We start from the raw sequence: 22,842 nt of genomic DNA, 5'->3' as shown, positions 1-22,842 counted from the left end.
GCAAACGTTAGCTCAGCTCTGATAGCTTCAGCTCCAGACGTCCCATCACTGTCACTCACTCTGCATGTTGGTGTAAACTCAGTGGAAGCCAATGTTCAGACGGAGACATGTTAATATCCATCCTGTGTCTGATGTGGCTTTGCCACATTCAATATTAAATAACTGGATATTTTGTTGAAGGAATCAACATTGTGTGCAATGTGTGCAATATTAAGCAGAGTGATAATAATAACAATAACTCCCATGATCCCGCGCTGCCTCACTCTGTCGTGGTTGTGGAGGATTGTAGAAAATGATAGTGATGCTTCTTCAGATTCCTGCTGAAGCTGCATTCAGGACTTTAGCCAGAATAAATCAGAAGGACTGGTTCTGTTTAAAGCAGCAGCAGGTCTGAGGATCAACAGCAGCTTTGTATGATCGTCACATGCTCAGAGGGATTATCAGGATAAAGAGCCAGCCGAGTAAAGCTGGGGTCCTGCAGCTCCGGATTACTGCTGCCCCGTCTGCACGTACAGAGGGACACTTTGCTTTGCTAGCTTTACTAACTTTACTGTACTCACTTTACTAACTTTACTAATGGCGCATTTCCACTACAGCGCGGAGCTCGCTTTAAGCGTGCCGTGCCTGGCCCATTTTTGGTTGCGTTTCCACTAGGCCTAGTACCGGCTAGAGGGTACTATTTCACAGTTTTTCTGGCCCCATAAAATCGAGGTTCTTTCCCGGCCAACAACCAGGCTGAGTCGGGCTGAGTATGCTAGACTAGAGAGAGAATAGCTGGCAAGGGGGCTACAACTACAACAAGATGAACCTATTTGACCGTGATTTAATTGTAATACACGTTTCTAAATGATGCCGAAGTAACAACATACTGATACCGGTTAGTAAAAACCATGAGTTAATGCTTTGAGTCTGCAGACAGACGGCAGGCGAAACACCTTTTAAAATGCGTGTTTTCTGAATGGAGACCGGCTAAGTTAACGTTGTAAATGCTCCGACCGTCCACACTCACAACAACGGCCTATACAGACATAAACAAACCTGCGACTGTATTCGCCATGACACAGGCAGTCTATGGTTTGTACTTGTTTAACTTTTGTCTAGTTTCTGAACAGATATGAGGAGCTGTGAGCTCTGTGTGCTAAGAGCTAACGGCTGATGTTGGTTTTGTGGTTCACATTGAAGATGACGTCACGGCTCCGATTACACTGCGTTACTATAGTGACTGCCCCAGCTACTAAACTGTAATGGAAACGCAGCATGAAGTGAGCCAGTCCTAACAAGGCCTAACGAGACCTAGCCATACCAAGCGAGGCCGAGCGAGGCCCTGAAGTGGAAATGTGCCATTACTTTACTTTACTAACTTTACTGACTTTACTTTATATGGACTGTACTTATATAGCGCTTTATCCAGTCTTCAAGACCCCTCAAAGTGCTTTACATACATGCCATTCACCCATTCACACAGAGCAGTGTACCTTACTCTAGGACCTAACATTCACACCCATTCACACACCGTTGGCCATCGGGAGCAACTCAGGGTTAAGTATCTTGCCCAAGGATACATCGACATGTTGACTGCACGGGCTGGGATCGAACCTACAACATTCTGGTTGAAATACGACCACACTCCCTCGCAGCCACAGTCGCCCTGATTTTACTAACTTTAATTACTTTACTAATTTACTTACGGTGTACGAACGGGACCGAACGGGACGGACGGTGACTGACGGACGAACGGGACGAACGGACGAACGGACGAACGTGACGAACGGGACGGACGGGACGAACGGGACGGGAGAAACGGGACGAACGGGACGAACGGGACGGACGGGACGAACGTTGGACGGTACGAACGTGGACGAACGGACGGACACGGGACGAACGGGACGCACGGGACGAACGGGACGAAGGGACGCACGGGACGAACGGGACGGGACGAACGGGGAAACGGGACGGACGGGACGAAGGGACGGGACGAACGGGACGGGACGAACGGGACGAACGGGACGGGAGGAACGGGACGAACGGGACGAACGGGAGAACGGGACGAACGGGACGCACGGGAGCACGGGACGAACGGGACGCACGGGACGAACGGGACGGACGGGACGAACGGGACGAACGGGACGGGACGAACGGGACGAACGGGACGCACGGACGCACGGGACGCACGGGACGAACGACGAACGGGACGAACGGGACGCACTGGACGCACGTGACGAACGGGACGAACGGGACGGACGAACGTGTACTGAACGGTACGCACTGTACTAACTTTACTAACTTTACTAACTTTACTTTACTTACTTTACTCACTTTACTAACTTTACTCACTTTACTAACTTTACTTTACTAACTTTACTCACTTTACTAACTTTACTTTACTAACTTTACTAACTTTACTTACTAACTTTACTAACTTTACTTTACTAACTTTACTAACTTTACTAACTTTACTCACTTTACTAACTTTACTAACTTTACTCACTTTACTAACTTTACTTTAATGAAGCTTAGCGCAAGTTCAATCAGGAAGACCAATATCCTCTGGTGTTACAAGTCATTTCAATACTCTCTCCTCTCCCAATAAGTGATCGGGGGCGTTACTCCACAGCTAGCCAATCATCGCACCCGCTAACCCCTTTAAATCTGCTCTTCCCTCTCTGTCAGTTGTCATTTCAGGTGTCAACGCACAAGTATACGTGTCACTGTGTTCATGTTTAAAGCAACAGCAGCAGGGCTTCGTCCCAGCTCCAGGCATATATTCATCAGCTCCGCAGTCTTGTGGATTAAGCTACAGGCGGCGTTCCCCAGTCGGCTAGCGGTTCCAGCCGGCCGCCCCCAAACCCGGACGCGGGAGGAAAAGACAAGGAAATCGGCTCCACGGAAGTTCCTCCGGCTTAATGGAAATGGGCTACTTCACGCAAACAATTGACGCACGCCTTCAGTCTCTCGAGAGGGCATCACCGGCATCAGGGCCGCTCAAATGCGGCGCTTCCGGCTTCACGGGGAACGGTCTTCATCGCATGCAAAGCTTTACCCATCTCTGGCTTCAATCGCAACCCCTCCTGCAGGCAGGCAGGGCTTAAGCTACATCCCGGCTCAGTAGTCACTACTGGACACTAAGTGCATCTAGGTGGCTAGCAGGTTCATTGCACAGCCCAGGCTCTCGCCTCTTTTCCTGCGCCTCACCTCTAAAACAGGCGTCAGGGTAGCGCTGGCAAGAGGCAGTTGCAACAAATTCACGAGATGTTCGTTATATTGTTACGACATTAGGGTCAAGCAGAGTGAGATCGCTACCCCTTCAAGAGAGGGGTGTGGCTCGTGCATGTGTGCGTGGGTATGGTAGAGCGAGAGTGAGCGAGCGGGAAATATGTTTTCTATCTATCTCACGAAACAGAAGAGCTAAATAAATGCAACACCTCCCAAGAAGAGCTCGCCTCTCTCCAGTCATTCCGATAAAGTGGGTTATTGAACCTCTGGGAGACGGCAGAGAGTCACCCCCCCCCCCCCTGGCTCAGCTCCCTTTTCGTCACAACGGTGCGGTAAAGCGACTGCAGTACCGCTCCCGCTGCTCCGATTCTCCGGCCCATCTCACGCTCCATTGTTCCCTCACTCGAGAACAAGACCCCGAGATACTTGAACTCCTTCACTTGGGGTAAGGACTCATTCCCTACTTGGAGTGGACAGTCCATCGGTTTCCTGCTGAGAACCATGGCCTCAGATTTGGAGGTGCTGATCCTCATCCCAGCAGCTTCACACTCGGTTGCGAACCGATCCAGTGAGTGCTGAAGGTCACAGACCGATGAAGCCATTAGAACCACATCATCTGCAAAAAGCAGTGGTGCAATCCTTAGCTTCAACACAGTGTTACCTAAAATGAACGGTGTTTCGTAGGGTTTCTTTTGAAATATTGCGTCATGGTCTGCGTCATGACGTAACTGTTTACATCGCCGTTTCTCCCAATACCGCTGTCAAACAAACATCAGTAGAGGATTGCGTCGGGTAGTTTTTAATCATACGAAGCCAGATTCAATCAGAACTACTTCTTCAAACTATACTTTTTCTAGAATGCCGTGACGTATCGGTCATCATGTGGTTCAGCGGCATTAATGCCGCTGCAGCGCGCGTGCACCGGAGCTTATTCCATCGTTAACTCACACGCCAGCGGTCGCCGTTAAGCACTCACTGTCCGACTGTCACATAAGCAGCCGATAATTATTTACATCTCTTAGCAACGTGTTTCAGTATGAATTTACGCCGTCGGCATCACAACACCGTCATTAAGGTTCTCTGGCATCATACAGGTGATGTTGCTTAGCAACCGAGCTAATCAGTCATCTCGACTACTGTCAATATCGTTGCGGCATTAAACCGTTTCCTACACAATAACAGATTCTTAGTGCTGCCCGACTCGTATAAGCGTTTCAAGGTGCCGTCGCGTTCTAGTCACTTTGTTCAAGCGCTACTGCTCGTCACAACTCTATTCGCTTTAGCGTAGGCTACTAGCATGACTGGTATTGCTCAGGGCAATCTCGATGACAACGGTCAATGTTCCCTCCGTCTACGCACGGAGATAATGTAATCTTAATAGTGTGCAGGCCAAGGCTGGCTCGTCAGAGCAGATATTAACGACGCGCTTTAAATTTCCCATCATCCGTTCAGCAGAACTCTTTCAGCCTCAAGCGGGAGTCAAGTAAGGAGAAACTACGCGTGCACCGGCTATTCGGGTAAATAATATTAATAGCTGTCTCTCCCCAGTTCAATCACCCACTGCCCAGGGAGATCCCCTCATGCATTGCCTTTACGCATCTAGTGTTCAAATACAACATTACTAACCTATAACTCCGCTCAACTGGGAAAAGAGAAGAAGAAAGAAGAAGATAATCCTCCAGGAGCACAGCGTTCCTAATCATGAGGAACTATAGGCCTTGTCACACACCTGGAGTTCCTAGGCATCACATCAAGCTCATGGTATTAACGTTCCTCTAACCAAACTGCGTGCATCCACATAAACGTCAAGGCGTATACAGCAAACATCTCCAACGACAGTTGCTCTTCCTCACCGGGCAACCGTACTTCGCATGCGGATAATCTTCGGCACACCATCATCTCCCGTTTCCCGGACGTGGCATCCGCCGGCCTCACGACGACCGCGTTTTCCCCCATCTCTTAAGGACGTGCATTGCACATCCTCCGTTTTGGGGGGAATATCTGCATGAGATCATCCGCCATAGCGGCACGCTCAGATTTCCACTTTGCTTACACATTTATTATCACACTCGCTGGATCTAACACTAGCGTCCCTCCATCATCCTCATTTCAGATGATAGAAGACAGTCTTAATCACTCAATCAGCTCATCAGCATCTATGACGCATCCTGGCGCACTTAACTGCTAATTAAGCTAGACTATATCACGGGTCATGTCTCAGTATTTAACTAAGTGTATGTATTTTTCTGCGTGCACCCTGCACTTCATTCATATTCTCGGGTTTATGCTCACTTGGCTCGTGTTAATCCAGGTTATGATATTCATGCATCACTGTAAACAGCTCTCGTGCATTACTTGTCTACATCTCCCCCTTCGGCCGGAAATCGGCTCGTGCTGCCAATCCAAGATCTCTTCAGTTTACCCATGGTAAATATGCATATAACTGGTGGTGGCGTCTTAATAGCATATCAGGGCTTTCGTTCAGATAGGTGCTGCCATTCAAGGCATTTCTCCCTCATCCCTGCAACTCGGACGGTGGTCCTCCTCCGCCTTCATATCCCACTTTTGCCCGGATATCAGTGCGTGCTGGCTATCCAAGGTCTCAAACACTAAACTCGGTAATTATGCCTATAACTGGTGGTGGTTTCATAGCACGTCAGCATGTATACGCGTCACTGTGTTCATGTTTAACCCCGAACGTCAGGTTGTGACCTCCGGGTCTGCGTTATGGTTAACCCTGCGAGTGCAGGTCGCGGCCAGTGGGCCTGCACCATGTTTCACCCCGCTACGCCAGGCGTTAACCCATGGCTGGCGTTCATGTAAGCCCGGCAGCAATTCCGGCATTCTCATCATGTTCCTGCGTTAATCTAATTGCATCCACAGATCTCCGCAGTCAGCCCATAAGGGAAGAAATGCTTCACATCTCAGTACTTCATACTTCACTTCTTTTGGGGGTTCTTCGGAGCGGTTTTCCCCTCCTGAATGATCATCCTGCAAACCGGGGCCTAATCGCCAAACATAATTCCATTCACTTGTTGTAATCTGTCAATCACTATTCTCTCATATCATGTGTCCCGGTAATAAACATGTATTTCATACATCACGTCTCTCCTGATTGAACTAACTTTACTTACTTTACTAACTGGGACGAACGGGACGAACGGACGTGACGAAAGGGACGGGACGAACGGGACGAACGGGACGCACGGGAGGAACGGGACGGGACGGACGGGACGCACGGGACGAACGGGACGCACGGGACGAACGGGACGCACGGGACGAACGGGACGGGACGAACGGGACGCACGGGACGAACGGGACGGACGAACGGGACGCACGGGACGAACGGGACGGACGAACGGGACGCACGGGACGAACGGGACGCACGGGACGAACGGGACGGGACGAACGGGACGCACGGGAGGAACGGGACGGGACGAACGGGACGAACGGGACGGGACGAACGGGACGCACGGGACGAACGGGACGCACGGGACGAACGGGACGGGACGAACGGGACGCACGGGACGAACGGGACGAACGGGAACGGGACGGGACGAACGGGACGCACGGGAGGAACGGGACGGGACGAACGGACGCACGGGACGAACGTGACGCACGGGACGAACGGACGGACGAACGGGACGCACGGGAGGAACGGGACGGGACGAACGGGACGGGACGAACGGGACGCACGGGACGCACGGGACGCACGGGACGAACGGGACGGGACGAACGGGACGGGACGAACGGGACTGAACGGGACGAACGGGACGGGACGAACGGGACGGGACGAACGGGACGCACGGGACGAACGGGACGCACGGGACGAACGGGACGGGACGAACGGGACGCACGGGAGGAACGGGACGGGACGAACGGGACGAACGGGACGGGACGAACGGGACGCACGGGACGAACGGGACGCACGGGACGAACGGGACGGGACGAACGGGACGCACGGACGAACGGGACGAACGGACGGGACGAACGGGACGAACGGGACGAACGGGACGGGACGAACGGGACTGGGACGAACGGGACGCACGGGAGGAACGGGACGGGACGAACGGGACGCACGGGACGAACGGGACGCACGGGACGAACGGGACGGGACGAACGGGACGCACGTGAGGAACGGGACGGGACGAACGGGACGGGACGAACGGGACGCACGGGACGAACGGGACGCACGGGACGAACGGGACGGGACGAACGGGACGGGACGAACGGACGAACGGGACGGGACGAACGGGACGGGACGAACGGGACGAACAGGGACGCACGGGACGCACGGGACGGACGGGACGGACGGGACGAACGGGACGAACGGGACGCACGGGACAGGACGAACGGGACGCACGGGAAGAACGGGACGAACGGGACAACGGGACGAACGGGACGAACGGGACAAACGGGACGAACGGGTACTAACGGACGCACGGGACTAACGGGACGAACGGACGCACGTACGTGGACTAGGGACGTACTTTACGTGTACGCACGGGACGCACGGTACTAACTTTACTAACTTTACTTTACTAACTTTACTAACTTTACTAACTTTACTCACTTTACTAACTTTACTAACTTTACTAACTTTACTAACTTTACTTGACTTTACTTCAATTTCTTTAAATAAAGTTACTGAGCTCACAGTATTCTCCATATATTACATTAGCAGGGACGTGCACAGACATTTGGAGGGGCTATTGCTCTAAACTGGAAAAAGGGCCGCATATATAAGACCAAAACACTTATTACATTCATTTGAACAGTAATTCACATCATCATCTCATAACAAAATAAGCTAAGGCAACTACTTGATTTTTAAAATGAAGACCAGGGAAATGTTTTGTTTTGCGGTCCATATCTCATTAAAATATCTAATGTTAGTAACTATTAAAGAAAAAGTGGGGACAATTACATTACATTACATCACATTTAGCTGACGTTTTTATCCAAAGCGACGTACAATAAGTGCGTTCGACCAACAAAATACAAACTTGAAGAAAACAGAATCATAAAGTACATCAGGTTTCATAGAGCCAAACATTTCAAGTGCTACTCAACTGGCTTTAGATAAGCCAGCCCTTTGTTAGTATATAAGTGCTTTGTTAATAGTTCTATCGCTCGAAGTGGAGTCGAAAGAGATGAGTTTTCAGTCTGGAAGGTGTGTAAGCTTTCTGCTGTCCTGATGTCAATGGGAGCTCATTCCACCATTTTGGAGCCAGGATAGCAAACCCACGTGTTTTTGCTGATGGGAACTTGGGTCCCCTTCGCAGTGAGGGTGCAACGAACCGTTTGGTTGATGTAGAGCGGAGTGCACGCGCTGGGGTGTACGGTTTAACCATGTCCTGGATGTAGGAAGAGCCAGATCCATTCGCAGCATGGTACGCAAATGATAGCAGTTACCAGAAGCCAGTGGAGGGAGTGGAGGGAGCGGAGGAGCGGCATGGTGTGGGAGAATTTAGGAAGGTTGAAGACCAGACGAGCCGCTGCATTCTGGATGAGCTGCAGAGGTTGGATGGCACATGCAGGTAGACCAGCCAGGAGGGAGTTGCAGTAGTCTAGGCGTGAGATGACGAGAGCCTGGACCAGAACCTGCGTCGCTTTCTGGGTCAGCTGGGGACGCATCCTCCTGATGTTGTAAAGCGTGTATCTGCAGCAGCGGGTTGTAGCAGCTATGTTTGCCGTAAAGGACAGGTTGTTATCTAGGGTCACACCCAGATTCACACACAATTCAATGTAGTTTGACCATTGCAGACATACTGATAAAATAGGGCTTATATAATTACCTTATATAAACTCACTAATTAATTAAACCAGTTCAATACGCATTATTCGTATTCGTATCATTCTTTATGAGCGCAGTAACGGTAAGGTATCTAATTACTTATTTATTTCGTATTCCATAACTTAATAACAGAGATGGTCAAACTAAAGTAGAGCCATGGCAGAAATCCTACAATAAAGCGGACAGCGAAGTGTTCTTCCGAATGTGAGAGAGGGCGATCAAGAAAAGAGAGCGAGCGGCGCATTGAGGGAGTTTACCATGGATGTTTAATAGTAGTTTACAGAGCAGATGAAAAGACACAGAAAGACAGAAGCACAATAACAAGTATATGTAGGTGTTTTTTTGTAAATAACCGATGGTGTCAAGAGGAAGTAAAGTCCCTGCCATGAGAACACTAAAAATCAATTTTCCAAATTCCGACACTGGAGATGGTCTTAACGCACCGGCACCAATACAGTAGCCTATAATAAATATTATATATATAATAGGCTACGTAACATGTGTAATCACACACTTAGCGATATAGAACATAAATAATAAAAACGTAGGCCTACCTGGTTTAAAACACTTTTGTGGTCATACTGTGGAATGAGTTCACACTGAAACGAGTTCTTCATTCAAAATGTCGCGGGCAATTACACTGAACAAAAATATAAACGCAACACTTTTGTTTTTGCTCCCATTCTTCATGAGATGAACTCAAAGATTTAAAACATTTTCTATATACACAAAATAACCATTTCTCTCAAATGTTGTTCACAAATCTGAAAGAATCTGTGATAGTGAGCACTTCTCCTTTGCCGAGATAATCCATCCCACCTCACAGGTGTGGCATATCAAGATGCTGATTAGACAGCATGATTATTGCACAGGTGTGCCTTAGGCTGGCCACAATAAAAGGCCACTCTGAAACGTGCAGTTTTGCTTTATTGGGGGGATCTGGGGGGGGTCCGAAAACAAGTCAGTATCTCGTGTGAGGGGTAGGATTAGGATTAGGGTTAGGGGTAGGGTTAGGGTTAGGGTTAGGGTAATGTTGTGAATCGAGTGGCCTGTGTTCGTCGTCCATAACATACGCCTGCCCATACCATAACTCCACCACCACCATGGGCCACTCGATTCACAACATTACCCTAACACTAACCCTAACCCTACCCCTAACCCTAATCCTACCCCTCACACCAGATACTGACTGGTTTTCGGATTGATTGATTAATTGATTGAAAAGTGTATTAACAGCTTGTATATTGGGTACAGTAAAGTACAGCTCAAAACATACAATTGTTAAGGGGATGCAGACCAGAGAAAGACTTTCGTCTTGTTTACATCAGGGTCCCCCATTTCCAATTCATCATGTCATTTAAGACATATAAGACATATTTGACATACAGATGGCTTATTTACAATTTACATACAGGTGGTTTTTTACATACAGATTGCTTGTTTACAATTTTCATTTTAGATTTCGTTCTAATACATCCTAACCGGACATTTAAGACATACCAAGTCTACAGATATACAGTTAGTAACAGAGTCTAAAATGCGAGTATATACATAGATGGGGGGGGAAGCTGTCCATTGAACGACAGGTTGAGATTTGTACCATTACCGGGGCCAGTTTTGCAATGCTCTCCCCCGAAGGTGCTCTTTAAGAGAGGTTTTGAAGGTAAGTATAGTTTTACTTTCCTTTACAGTTGTGGGAAGAGCGTTCCACCTTGATGTGGCATAATTGCGAAACGTGTATTCCCCCTTTTTTGTGCCAAATCTGGGTTTCACATGATTTGTGGAGCTCCCTCTGGTGTTATGATCATGGTATTCCTTGACCTTTGGGAAGAATTTTGACATGTACATGGGTACCATAGAGGTGTAGTGGATCTTGTAGACCAGGCCCATTGCAAGTAGCTGTACTCTGTCGTCTACTCTAAGCCATCCTAGGTTGTCAAAGTGGGCAGAGGTGAGGTGGGTTCTAGATGAAAGGTCAAGCAGTAGTCTGACCAGTTTATATTGCGATGTTTGAAGTTTTATTTTTAGCGCCTTGGAGGTGCTATGGTACCATGACATGCAAGCATAGTCATAGTACCCTTGAATGAGTGCTCCTGCCAGAGTCTTCAGGGTGTTCTTGTTTACCAGAGAGGAGATCCGGTATAGGAATCTAGTTCTTTGATTGACTTTTTTTATTACATTGGATGCCATTTTGTCACAGAAGAGGTTTGCCTCAAGAATAGATCCTAGGTATGTAATTTCCTTCTTACTTGTGACAATAATGTCGCCCACTGCAACTGAGAAGTCGTCGGATTTGCTGAGATTATGTTTCGAACCGAAGAGAATGGACTCTGTTTTACCCAGGTGTAATGATAATTTATTATCGGCGAGCCAGGTGCAGATTCTGCCGAGCTCGGAGCTGAGGGTTTTTTCAATCTGCAACCTGTTCCTGTCAGAGACCAGCAGGGCTGAGTCGTCCGCGAACAGGAACAAGTTGCAGTCACATGCTGATGACATGTCATTTACATAAATTAGGAACAGTAACGGACCTAATATGCTTCCTTGTGGAACACCACAGCTCACTGGGAGGGGGGGGGGGCAGAGTACCGTTTACCTCCACCATCTGTTATCTCCCCTCCAGGTAGGATTGCATCCAGCTCACCGATAGTTTATCAAAACCAATTGCTCTTAGCTTGTCAATCAGAATGGGGTGATTGACAGTGTCGAAAGCCTTTTGTAGGTCCAGCATCACCATGCCGCAGTACTTGCCCTCGTCCACCTCTTGTTTGATGTGGTCGCTCAAATAAAAAAGGCATGTGTCAGTGGAGTGGGATGTTCTAAAGCCAGATTGAAATTCATAGATTAGTTTCTTTTCCGCGAGGTAATTTTCGACCTGTTCATATACTATTTTTTCCATGACTTTCGAGATGGAGGTAAGTATAGAAACAGGGCGGTAGTTGCCTGGGTCCAATTTGCTGCCCTTTTTGTGCAGGGGGGTTACTCTTGCAATTTTGAAGTCTTTGGGTACTTTTCCCTGTTTTATGGAGAGGTTAATTATGTGAGCTATGACTGGTGAGATGGCGGTTGCTGTGTCTCTGAGGAATTTGGAGGGGATATTGTCATGGCCAGTGGCCTTGTTAGGTTGGAGGGCGCTCAGTTTAATGAGTACCTCTGCTGTTGTTACCCTTGCTAGACTGAAATCATCTTTGCGTACCCCTAGGTTTGTGTAGTAGGTCAGGATGTGATCTACTCCAAAAAGCCCTGAGTGGGAGGGTAATTTATTTACAAGAGTTGTGGCTATGTTTGTGAAAAAAATGTTCAAGTACTTGGCCACATCCAGTTTGTCTGTGATGAGCCTGTTATCTGTCTTTATGTTTAAGTTAGAAAATCTCGTTTTGAGTTTTTTACTGCAGCCAAGCTGGTTATTGAGTAATTTCCAAAGTTCACAGGGTTTATTTTTGTTTTCCTCAGTTTTGACATTGATGAAATTCTTTTTAGCAGTTTTGATCATGGAGCTTACGTCATTTCTTAGTCTGTTTCTTTCAATTTTTAGTTCAGTCACGTGGGCCTGGAGTTCACTGCTCGTGCTTTTGGAAAGCATTGACTGACTTTTATGACCCCCCCAGACCCCCCCCAATAAAGCAAAAATGCACGTTTCAGAGTGGCCTTTTATTGTGGCCAGCCTAAGGCACACCTGTGCAATAATCATGCTGTCTAATCAGCATCTTGATATGCCACACCTGTGAGGTGGGATGGATTATCTCGGCAAAGGAGAAGTGCTCACCATCACAGATTCTTTCAGATTTGTGAACAATATTTGAGAGAAATGGTTATTTTGTGTATTTAGAAAATGTTTTAGATCTTTGAGTTCATCTCATGAAAAATGGGAGCAAAAACAAAAGTGTTGCGTTTATATTTTTGTTCAGTGTACATATAAGAAGAAGGAGAAGAAGAAGAAGTAAAATAAGTAGTAGAAGAAGAATGAAGCTGGTGTCTTTCCCGCAGCGAGACACTACAATACTAATTGTGGGCTTATCATGTTGATTCGACCACAACAGAAAGAAAAAAAAACATCTCGCTCTCTCCAGGGGGGCAGGTCAGCCAAAAAGGGGAAACGGGCCGTTGCTCAGGCAACAATAGCCCGTACCTGTGCATGTCCCTGTACATTAGAGCTCACAGTACTCTCTGTACTCTCTGTATACTACACTAGAGATCACAGTACTCTCTGTATACTACATTAGAGCTCACTGTACCCCCCTCCCCCCCCCCCCCCCCCCCCCCTGCAGGTATGCCAGTCTGTACTTCTGCTGTGCAATCGAGCCTCAGGACAACGAGCTCATCACGCTGGAGATCATCCACAGATACGTGGAGCTGCTGGACAAATACTTCGGCAGTGTGAGTTTCTCCTCTTGTTTCCACCTGGTCTCCTAGAGTCTACGTTCCCGTACAACATACCTGCATGAGAAGAGTGTGTTGTTCCTCTCTTTGATGTCTTAACACTGTCATCGGCATCAAGCTGGACCCCTTTGAAGCTGTGGTGGACACTGAACAGGCTGTTGTCCATCATGGTTAACCCCACCCATCCTCAGCGGAGCTCCTTCTCCAACAGACTGCTGCAGCTCCGCTGTCACAAGGACCGATACAGGAACACATTCCTGCCCACTGCAATAACTCTGTACAACAAATCACCTCTGGCTGGAATATAACTCTCTGCTCCATAGTTTCTCTTGGAATAAAATCACATTGTACATTTATATAATCTATTAAATATTGAATATTCCATCTGCCATATATTTATGTATATATAATACCTTGTTGAATTCAACATGTATATTTTCTACTTTCTTGTTTATTTCTAGTCTTTGAATTTGTATTGTACAATGCCATGTCTTTTTTATGCTGCTGCAACGCAAACATTTCCCAAATTGGGATCAATAAAGTACTATCTTATCTTCTTATCTTATCTTACTACTGCATGGGAAGAGTGTGTTGTTCCTCTCTTTGATGTGTTACTAGTTTCTGAAGTCCCAAAGCACAGGTCTTTGTTTCAAACAACAGCTGTTAGTTTGGTTGTAGGGCAGATTTCTGCCACATATTGATGAAAGTATTTCTCATTCATGATTCCTTCTTTTGTGCAGGTTTGTGAGCTGGACATTATTTTTAACTTCGAGAAGGCTTACTTCATCCTGGACGAGTTCCTGCTGGGCGGGGAAGCTCAGGAGACGTCCAAGAAGAACGTCCTGAAGGCCATCGAGCAGGCAGACCTGCTGCAGGAGGTCAGGACTCACACTCCATGTTTCAATGCTTCATCATGTTCTAATGCTTCATCACGCTTCATCCTGCTTCATCATGTTTCAATGCTTCATCCTGCTTCATCATGTTTCAATGCTTCATCATGTTTCAATGCTTCATCCTGCTTCATCATGTTTCAATGCTTCATATTGTTTCAATGCTTCATCCTGTTTCAATGCTTCATCTTGTTTCAATGCTTCATCCTGTTTCAATGCTTCATCTTGTTTCAATGCTTCATCCTGTTTCAATGCTTCATCCTGCTTCATCATGTTTCAATGCTTCATCCTGTTTCAATGCTTCATCTTGTTTCAATGCTTCATCCTGTTTCAATGCTTCATCCTGCTTCATCATGTTTCAATGCTTCATCCTGCTTCATCATGTTTCAATGCTTCATCATGTTTCAATGCTTCATCATGTTTCAATGCTTCATCATGTTTCAATGCTTCATCTTGTTACAATGCTTCATCATGTTTCAATGCTTCATCCTGTTTCAATGCTTCATCATGTTTCAATGCTTCATCCTGTTTCAATGCTTCATCATGTTTCAATGCTTCTCATGTTTCATAGTTTCAATGCTTCATCATGTTTCAATGCTTCATCTTGTTTCAATGCTTCATCCTGTTTCAATGCTTCATCCTGCTTCATCATGTTTCAATGCTTCATCCTGTTTCAATGCTTCATCTTGTTTCAATGCTTCATCCTGTTTCAATGCTTCATCCTGCTTCATCATGTTTCAATGCTTCATCCTGCTTCATCATGTTTCAATGCTTCATCATGTTTCAATGCTTCATCATGTTTCAATGCTTCATCTTGTTACAATGCTTCATCATGTTTCAATGCTTCATCCTGTTTCAATGCTTCATCATGTTTCAATGCTTCATCCTGTTTCAATGCTTCATCATGTTTCAATGCTTCATCATGTTTCATCATGTTTCAATGCTTCATCTTGTTTCAATGCTTCATCTTGTTTCAATGCTTCATCATGTTTCAATGCTTCATCATGTTTCAATGCTTCATCTTGTTTCAATGCTTCATCTTGTTTCAATGCTTCATCATGTTTCAATGCTTCATCATGTTTCAATGCTTCATCATGTTTCAATGCTTCATCCTGTTTCAATGCTTCATCATGTTTCAATGCTTCATCCTGTTTCAATGCTTCATCATGTTTCAATGCTTCATCATGTTTCAATGCTTCATCATGTTTCATCATGTTTCAATGCTTCATCTTGTTTCAATGCTTCATCGTGTTTCAATGCTTCATCATGTTTCAATGTTTCATCTTGTTTCAATGCTTCATCATGTTTCAATGCTTCATCTTGTTTCAATGCTTCATCGTGTTTCAATGCTTCATCATGTTTCAATGCTTCATCATGTTTCAATGTTTCATCATGTTTCAATGCTTCATCTTGTTTCAATGCTTCATCGTGTTTCAATGCTTCATCATGTTTCAATGTTTCATCATGTTTCAATGCTTCATCTTGTTTCAATGCTTCATCATGTTTCAATGCTTCATCATGTTTCAATGTTTCATCATGTTTCAATGCTTCATCTTGTTTCAATGCTTCATCGTGTTTCAATGCTTCATCCTGTTTCAATGTTTCATCATGTTTCAATGCTTCATCATGTTTCATCATGTTTCAATGCTTCATCATGTTTCATCATGTTTCAATGCTTCATCATGTTTCATCATGTTTCAATGCTTCATCATGTTTCATCATGTTTCAATGCTTCATCCTGTTTCATCTTGTTTCAATGCTTCATCATGTTTCAATGTTTCATCCTGTTTCATCATGTTTCAATGCTTCATCCTGTTTCAATGCTTCATCGTGTTTCAATGCTTCATCCTGTTTCAATGCTTCATCCTGTTTCAATGCTTCATCCTGCTTCATCTTGTTTCAATGCTTCATCCTGTTTCAATGCTTCATCCTGTTTCAATGCTTCATCATGTTTCAATGCTTCATCATGTTTCATCATGTTTCAATGCTTCATCCTGTTTCAATGTTTCATCATGTTTCATCCTGTTTCAATGCTTCATCGTGTTTCAATGCTTCATCCTGTTTCAATGTTTCATCATGTTTCAATGCTTCATCATGTTTCATCATGTTTCATCCTGCTTCAATGCTTCATCCTGCTTCATCTTGTTTCAATGCTTCATCTTGTTTCAATGCTTCATCTTGTTTCAATGCTTCATCATGTTTCAATGTTTCATCCTGTTTCATCATGTTTCAATGCTTCATCCTGTTTCAATGTTTCATCATGTTTCAATGCTTCATCCTGTTTCAATGCTTCATCATGTTTCAATGCTTCATCATCTTTCAATGCTTCATCATGTTTCAATGCTTCATCATGTTTCAATGTTTCATCCTGTTTCAATGCTTCATCCTGTTTCAATGCTTCATCCTGTTTCAATGCTTCATCATGTTTCAATGCTTCATCCTGTTTCAATGCTTCGTCTTGTTTCAATGCTTTATCCTGTTTCAATGCTTCATCCTGTTTCAATGCTTCATCCTGTTTCAATGCTTCATCATGTTTCAATGCTTCATCCTGTTTCAATGCTTCATCATGTTTCAATGCTTTATCCTGTTTCAATGCTTCATCCTGTTTCAATGCTTCATCATGTTTCAATGCTTTATCCTGTTTCAATGCTTCATCATGTTTCAATGCTTCATCATGTTTCAATGCTTCATCCTGTTTCAATGCTTCATCATGTTTCAATGCTTCATCATGTTTCAATGCTTCATCCTGTTTCAATGCTTCATCATGTTTCAATGCTTCATCATGTTTCAATGCTTCATCTTGTTTCAATGCTTCATCCTGTTTCAATGCTTCATCATGTTTCAATGCTTTATCCTGTTTCAATGCTTCATCCTGTTTCAATGCTTCATCATGTTTCAATGCTTTATCCTGTTTCAATGCTTCATCATGTTTCAATGCTTCATCATGTTTCAATGCTTTATCCTGTTTCAATGCTTCATCATGTTTCAATGCTTTATCCTGTTTCAATGCTTCATCTTGTTTCAATGCTTCATCCTGTTTCAATGCTTCATCCTGTTTCAATGCTTCATCATGTTTCATCATGTTTCAATGTTTCATCCTGTTTCAATGCTTCATCATGTTTCAATGCTTCATCCTGTTTCAATGCTTCATCATGTTTCAATGCTTCATCCTGTTTCAATGCTTCATCTTGTTTCAATGCTTCATCCTGTTTCAATGCTTCATCCTGTTTCAATGTTTCATCGTGTTTCAATGCTTCATCATGTTTCAATGCTTCATCCTGTTTCAATGCTTCATCCTGTTGCAATGCTTCATCCTGTTTCAATGCTTCATCATGTTTCATCATGTTTCAATGCTTCATCCTGTTTCAATGCTTCATCATCTTTCAATGCTTCATCCTGTTTCAATGCTTCATCCTGTTTCAATGTTTCATCCTGTTTCAATGCTTCATCCTGTTTCAATGCTTCATCATGTTTCATCATGTTTCAATGCTTCATCCTGTTTCAATGCTTCATCATCTTTCAATGCTTCATCATGTTTCAATGCTTCATCCTGTTTTCAATGCTTCATCCTGTTTCAATGCTTCATCCTGTTTCAATGCTTCATCCTGTTTCAATGCTTCATCATGTTTCAATGCTTCATCATGTTTCAATGTTTCATCCTGTTTCAATGCTTCATCCTGTTTCAATGCTTCATCCTGTTTCAATGCTTCATCCTGTTTCAATGCTTCATCATGTTTCAATGCTTCATCCTGTTACATATGCTTCATCATGTTTTCAATGCTTCATCCTGTTTCAATTGCTTCGTCTTGTTTCTAATGCTTCATCATGTTTCAATGCTTCATCCTGTTTTCAATGCTTCATCAATGTTTCAATGTTTCATCCTGGTTTCATATGCTTCATTCATGTTTCAATGCTTCATCCTGTTTCAATGCTTCGTCTTGTTTCAATGCTTCATCATGTTTCATCCTGTTTCAATGCTTCATCATGTTTCAATGCTTCATCCTGTTTCAATGCTTCATCATGTTTCAATGCTTTATCCTGTTTCAATGCTTCATCCTGTTTCAATGCTTCATCCTGTTTCAATGCTTCATCATGTTTCATCATGTTTCAATGCTTCATCCTGTTTCAATGCTTCATCATGTTTCAATGCTTCATCCTGTTTCAATGCTTCATCTTGTTTCAATGCTTCATCCTGTTTCAATGCTTCATCCTGTTTCAATGTTTCATCGTGTTTCAATGCTTCATCATGTTTCAATGCTTCATCCTGTTTCAATGCTTCATCCTGTTGCAATGCTTCATCCTGTTTCAATGCTTCATCATGTTTCATCATGTTTCAATGCTTCATCCTGTTTCAATGCTTCATCCTGTTTCAATGCTTCATCCTGTTTCAATGTTTCATCCTGTTTGAATGCTTCATCCTGTTTCAATGCTTCATCATGTTTCAATGCTTCATCATGTTTCATCATGTTTCAATGCTTCATCATGTTTCAATGCTTCATCATGTTTCAATGCTTCATCCTGTTTCAATGCTTCATCCTGTTTCAAGGCTTCATCATTGCACACCAACTTTCCCATCAGCCAAACCTAAAACACATATTCCTGATATTTTGTTCGTCTCTTCATCAACTTTAGTTGGAAATAAGATTTCCCTTCAGAAACAGCTGCTTTATTTCTGTTGATTTGTCTTCTCTTTGCTTGTTGTCTTTGGTTTAGTTAAAGGAATTGCAGCTCACTGTTTCTCTGCCTGTCTCCTCTTTCCTGTGATTTTCAGAACATAGACTTTCAGATGCGCCTGTTTGCAGGTACAGTTTCTAGAAACCTAGATACCCCTGCTTTAGTGCTACATCAGTAGATCCACCAATCAGTAGTCATTACCATCAGTAGATCCACCAATCAGAAGTCAATACCATCAGTAGATCCACCAATCAGCTGTCAGTACCATCAGTAGATCCACCAATTAGCTGTCAGTACCATCAGTATAGCCACCAATCAGAAGTCAGTACCATCAGTAGATCCAACAATCAGCTGTCAGTACCATCAGTAGATCCACCAATCAGAAGTCAGTACCATCAGTAGATCCACCAATCAGCTGTCAGTACCATCAGTAGATCCACCAATCAGAAGTCAGTACCATCAGTTGATCCACCAATCAGCTGTCAGTACCATCAGTAGATCCACCAATCAGAAGTCAGTACCATCAGTAGATCCACCAATCAGCTGTCAGTACCATCAGTAGATCCACCAATCAGCTGTCAGTACCATCAGTATATCCACCAATCAGAAGTCAGTACCATCAGTTGATCCACCAATCAGCTGTCAGTACCATCAGTAGATCCACCAATCAGAAGTCAGTACCATCAGTAGATCCACCAATCGGCTGTCAGTACCATCAGTAGATCCACCAATTAGCTGTCAGTACCATCAGTATATCCACCAATCAGAAGTCAGTACCATCAGTAGATCCACCAATCAGCTGTCAATACCATCAGTAGATCCACCAATCAGAAGTCAGTACCATCAGTAGATCCACCAATCAGTAGTCAGTACCATCAGTAGATCCACCAATCAGAAGTCAGTACCATCAGTAGATCCACCAATCAGTAGTCAGTACCATCAGTAGATCCACCAATCATAAGTCAGTACCATCAGTAGATCCACCAATCAGTAGTCAGTACCATCAGTTGATCCACCAATCAGCTGGCAGTACCATCAGTTGATCCACCAATCAGCTGTCAGTACCATCAGTAGATCCACCAATCAGTAGTCAGTACCATCAGTTGATCCACCGATCAGCTGTCAGTACCATCAGTAGATCCACCAATCAGAAGTCAGTACCATCAGTTCAATCAGGAGAGACGTGATGTATGGAATACATGTTTATTATCGGTCACATTATATAAATGAAACATAATGATGACAGTTCATGACAAGTGAATGAAATGGTGTTTTGGCGATTAGGCCCAGGTTTTGTAGGATATCAATCGGGAAGGGAAGAACCGTTTCCGATGAACCCCCCTGGGTCTAGACACTGGTGGTGGTGATAAGTGGTTAGGTCCGGTTGGAAGGGAGAAGGTTAATCAATCAATCAATCAATGTCTATTTACATAGCCCAACATCACAAATGCTACATTTGTCTCAGTGGACTTTACAGTTTGTACAAAATATCAGTATGACAATACGACACCCTCTGTCCTTAGACCCTCACATCGTACAAGGAAAAACTCCCGGAGAAAACCCACAGTTTAAAGGGAAAAATGGGAGAAACCTCAGGGAGAGCAACAGAGGAGGGATCCCTCTCCCAGGACGGACAAACGTGCAATAGATGCCGTGTGTACATTGAAAAGATAATACATTTGCAACATAGGTAGTCCAAATGTTTGGAAATGCATGTGTGTATAATGATAATAAGCTTGGTCCTGAGTTGAAGCAGGAGGCGAAGGGGTGGAGGAGGGTTGCGCGTTGACACCTGGAAGACAGCTGATAGGAAAGGGGAGAGCATATATAGAGGGATTAACAGGTGCGATGATTAGGCTTGTAAATGGAGGGGAGTGATAGGTTAGCTGAGGAGTGGCGCTCCCTCTCATTTAGATGCAGGGAGCGAGTATTGCCATGACGTGCAATACGGAGTGATAGGTCTTCCTGTCTGAACTTGCGCTAAGCTTCATTAGATCCACCAATCAGTAGTCAGTTCCATTAACAACATTTTCATTAGTGTAATTTAGTAATTTATTTAAACTTGTCAAATATTTTGGCATGTAGGTTAAGTGGAATAAAAGAAACAATCATGTTGTTATTAAAGACAACGATAGTTGCCGTCCTTTAAAAAGCATAACCCTAACGCTCAAGTTTAATTTCTTTGGGATGGGGGGGGTTAGGGTTCCAGGAAAACATACCTCAGGGGATTAGGTGGAGTTATTTTAATCAGCCTTGAATGAAACAGGAGCTGCTGGTGATAAGCATATCGTCTTATAGCAATGAAAGAAAAGCAGCTTCCTGCTGCTCTTCTCTTGACTTCCTGTCCTCATATCAACATGTTTGCCTCTCAGGTGTGATGGTCCCAAATCTGGTCTCTGAGTCCTCTGGGCTTTTCCAGAACTAGGCCTGCGGAGGTGAATACTGTGTGTTTGTGACGTAGGCCTGTAGTCAGACTAGTCAACTGTGAATGGACAGCCCATAATATATGTTGTGTTGGAGACAGCGTGTGTATCAGTGTGTGTTTGGATCCCCTGTGTAACATTTATTAAGCTCCTACTCAACCAGATGTTCTTATCTTTCCTGTTCGTATAGATCTGCCATTCGGAGAGGAGACACTTCAATAAGCAGTGAAACAAAAAAGTGGGGGGTGGATATAACCATGTCATGTTGTACCAGGTGGATGTAACCACGTCATGTTGTACCAGGTGGATGTAACCACGTCATGTTGTACCAGGTGGATGTTACCAGGTGGAGGTAACCACGTCATGTTGTACCAGGTGGATGTAACCACGTCATGTTGTACCATGTGGATGTTACCAGGTGGATGTAACCACGTCATGTTGTACCAGGTGGATGTAACCATGTCATGTTGTACCAGATGGATGTAACCACGTCATGTTGTACCATGTGGATGTAACCACGTCATGTTGTACCAGGTGGATGTAACCACGTCATGTTGTACAAGGTGGATGTAACCACGTCATGTTGTACCAGGTGGATGTAACCACGTCATGTTGCACCAGGTGGATGTTACTAGGTGGATGTAACCACGTCATGTTGTACCAGGTGGATGTAACCACGTCATGTTGCACCAGGTGGATGTAACCACGTCATGTTGTACCATGTGGATGTTAACAGGTGGATGTAACCACGTCATGTTGCACCAGGTGGATGTAACCACGTCATGTTGTACCATGTGGATGTTAACAGGTGGATGTAAGCACGTCATGTTGCACCAGGTGGATGTAACCACGTCATGTTGTACCAGGTGGATGTAACCACGTCATGTTGCACCAGGTGGATGTAACCACGTCATGTTGTACCATGTGGATGTTACCAGGTGGATGTAACCAGGTCATGTTGTACCAGGTGGATGTAACCACGTCATGTTGTACCAGGTGGATGTAACTACGTCATGTTGCACCAGGTGGATGTAACCACGTCATGTTTACCAGGTGGATGTAACCACGTCATGTTGCACCAGGTGGATGTAACCAGGTCATGTTGCACCAGGTGGATGTAACCATGTCATGTTGTACCATGTGGATGTTACCAGGTGGATGTAACCAGGTCATGTTGTACCAGGTGGATGTAACCACGTCATGTTGTACCAGGTGGATGTAACTACGTCATGTTGCACCAGGTGGATGTAAGCACGTCATGTTGCACCAGGTGGATGTAACCACGTCATGTTGTACCATGTGGATGTTAACAGGTGGATGTAAGCACGTCATGTTGCACCAGGTGGATGTAACCACGTCATGTTGTACCAGGTGGATGTAACCACGTCATGTTGTACTAGGTGGATGTAACCACGTCATGTTGCACCAGGTGGATGTTACCAGGTGGATGTAAACAGGTCATGTTGCA

The 22,842-nt window shown here is 44.8% G+C and overlaps 1 protein-coding gene across 1 annotated transcript in view; it reads left to right on the top strand.

Moving 5' to 3' along the window:
* Positions 1-22,816, top strand: part of LOC117562566 (AP-1 complex subunit sigma-2-like) — a 29,936-nt gene extending 7,120 nt beyond the window's left edge. Inside the window, exons 3-6 of the mRNA XM_034240417.1 lie at positions 13,276-13,384; positions 14,128-14,265; positions 19,049-19,079; positions 21,324-22,816. Of these exons, the coding sequence (XP_034096308.1) occupies positions 13,276-13,384; positions 14,128-14,265; positions 19,049-19,079; positions 21,324-21,376 (331 nt within the window). The 3' untranslated portion in view covers positions 21,377-22,816. The remainder of the gene's footprint in view (positions 1-13,275; positions 13,385-14,127; positions 14,266-19,048; positions 19,080-21,323) is intronic.
* The last annotated feature ends 26 nt before the right edge of the window (positions 22,817-22,842 follow it).

Source organism: Gymnodraco acuticeps, unplaced genomic scaffold, assembly GCF_902827175.1.
Source record: "Gymnodraco acuticeps unplaced genomic scaffold, fGymAcu1.1, whole genome shotgun sequence".
Lineage (NCBI taxonomy): Eukaryota > Metazoa > Chordata > Actinopteri > Perciformes > Bathydraconidae > Gymnodraco > Gymnodraco acuticeps.
The sequence above is the reverse complement of the archived record's forward strand: the minus strand, read 5'-3'. Positions and strand labels throughout refer to the sequence as shown.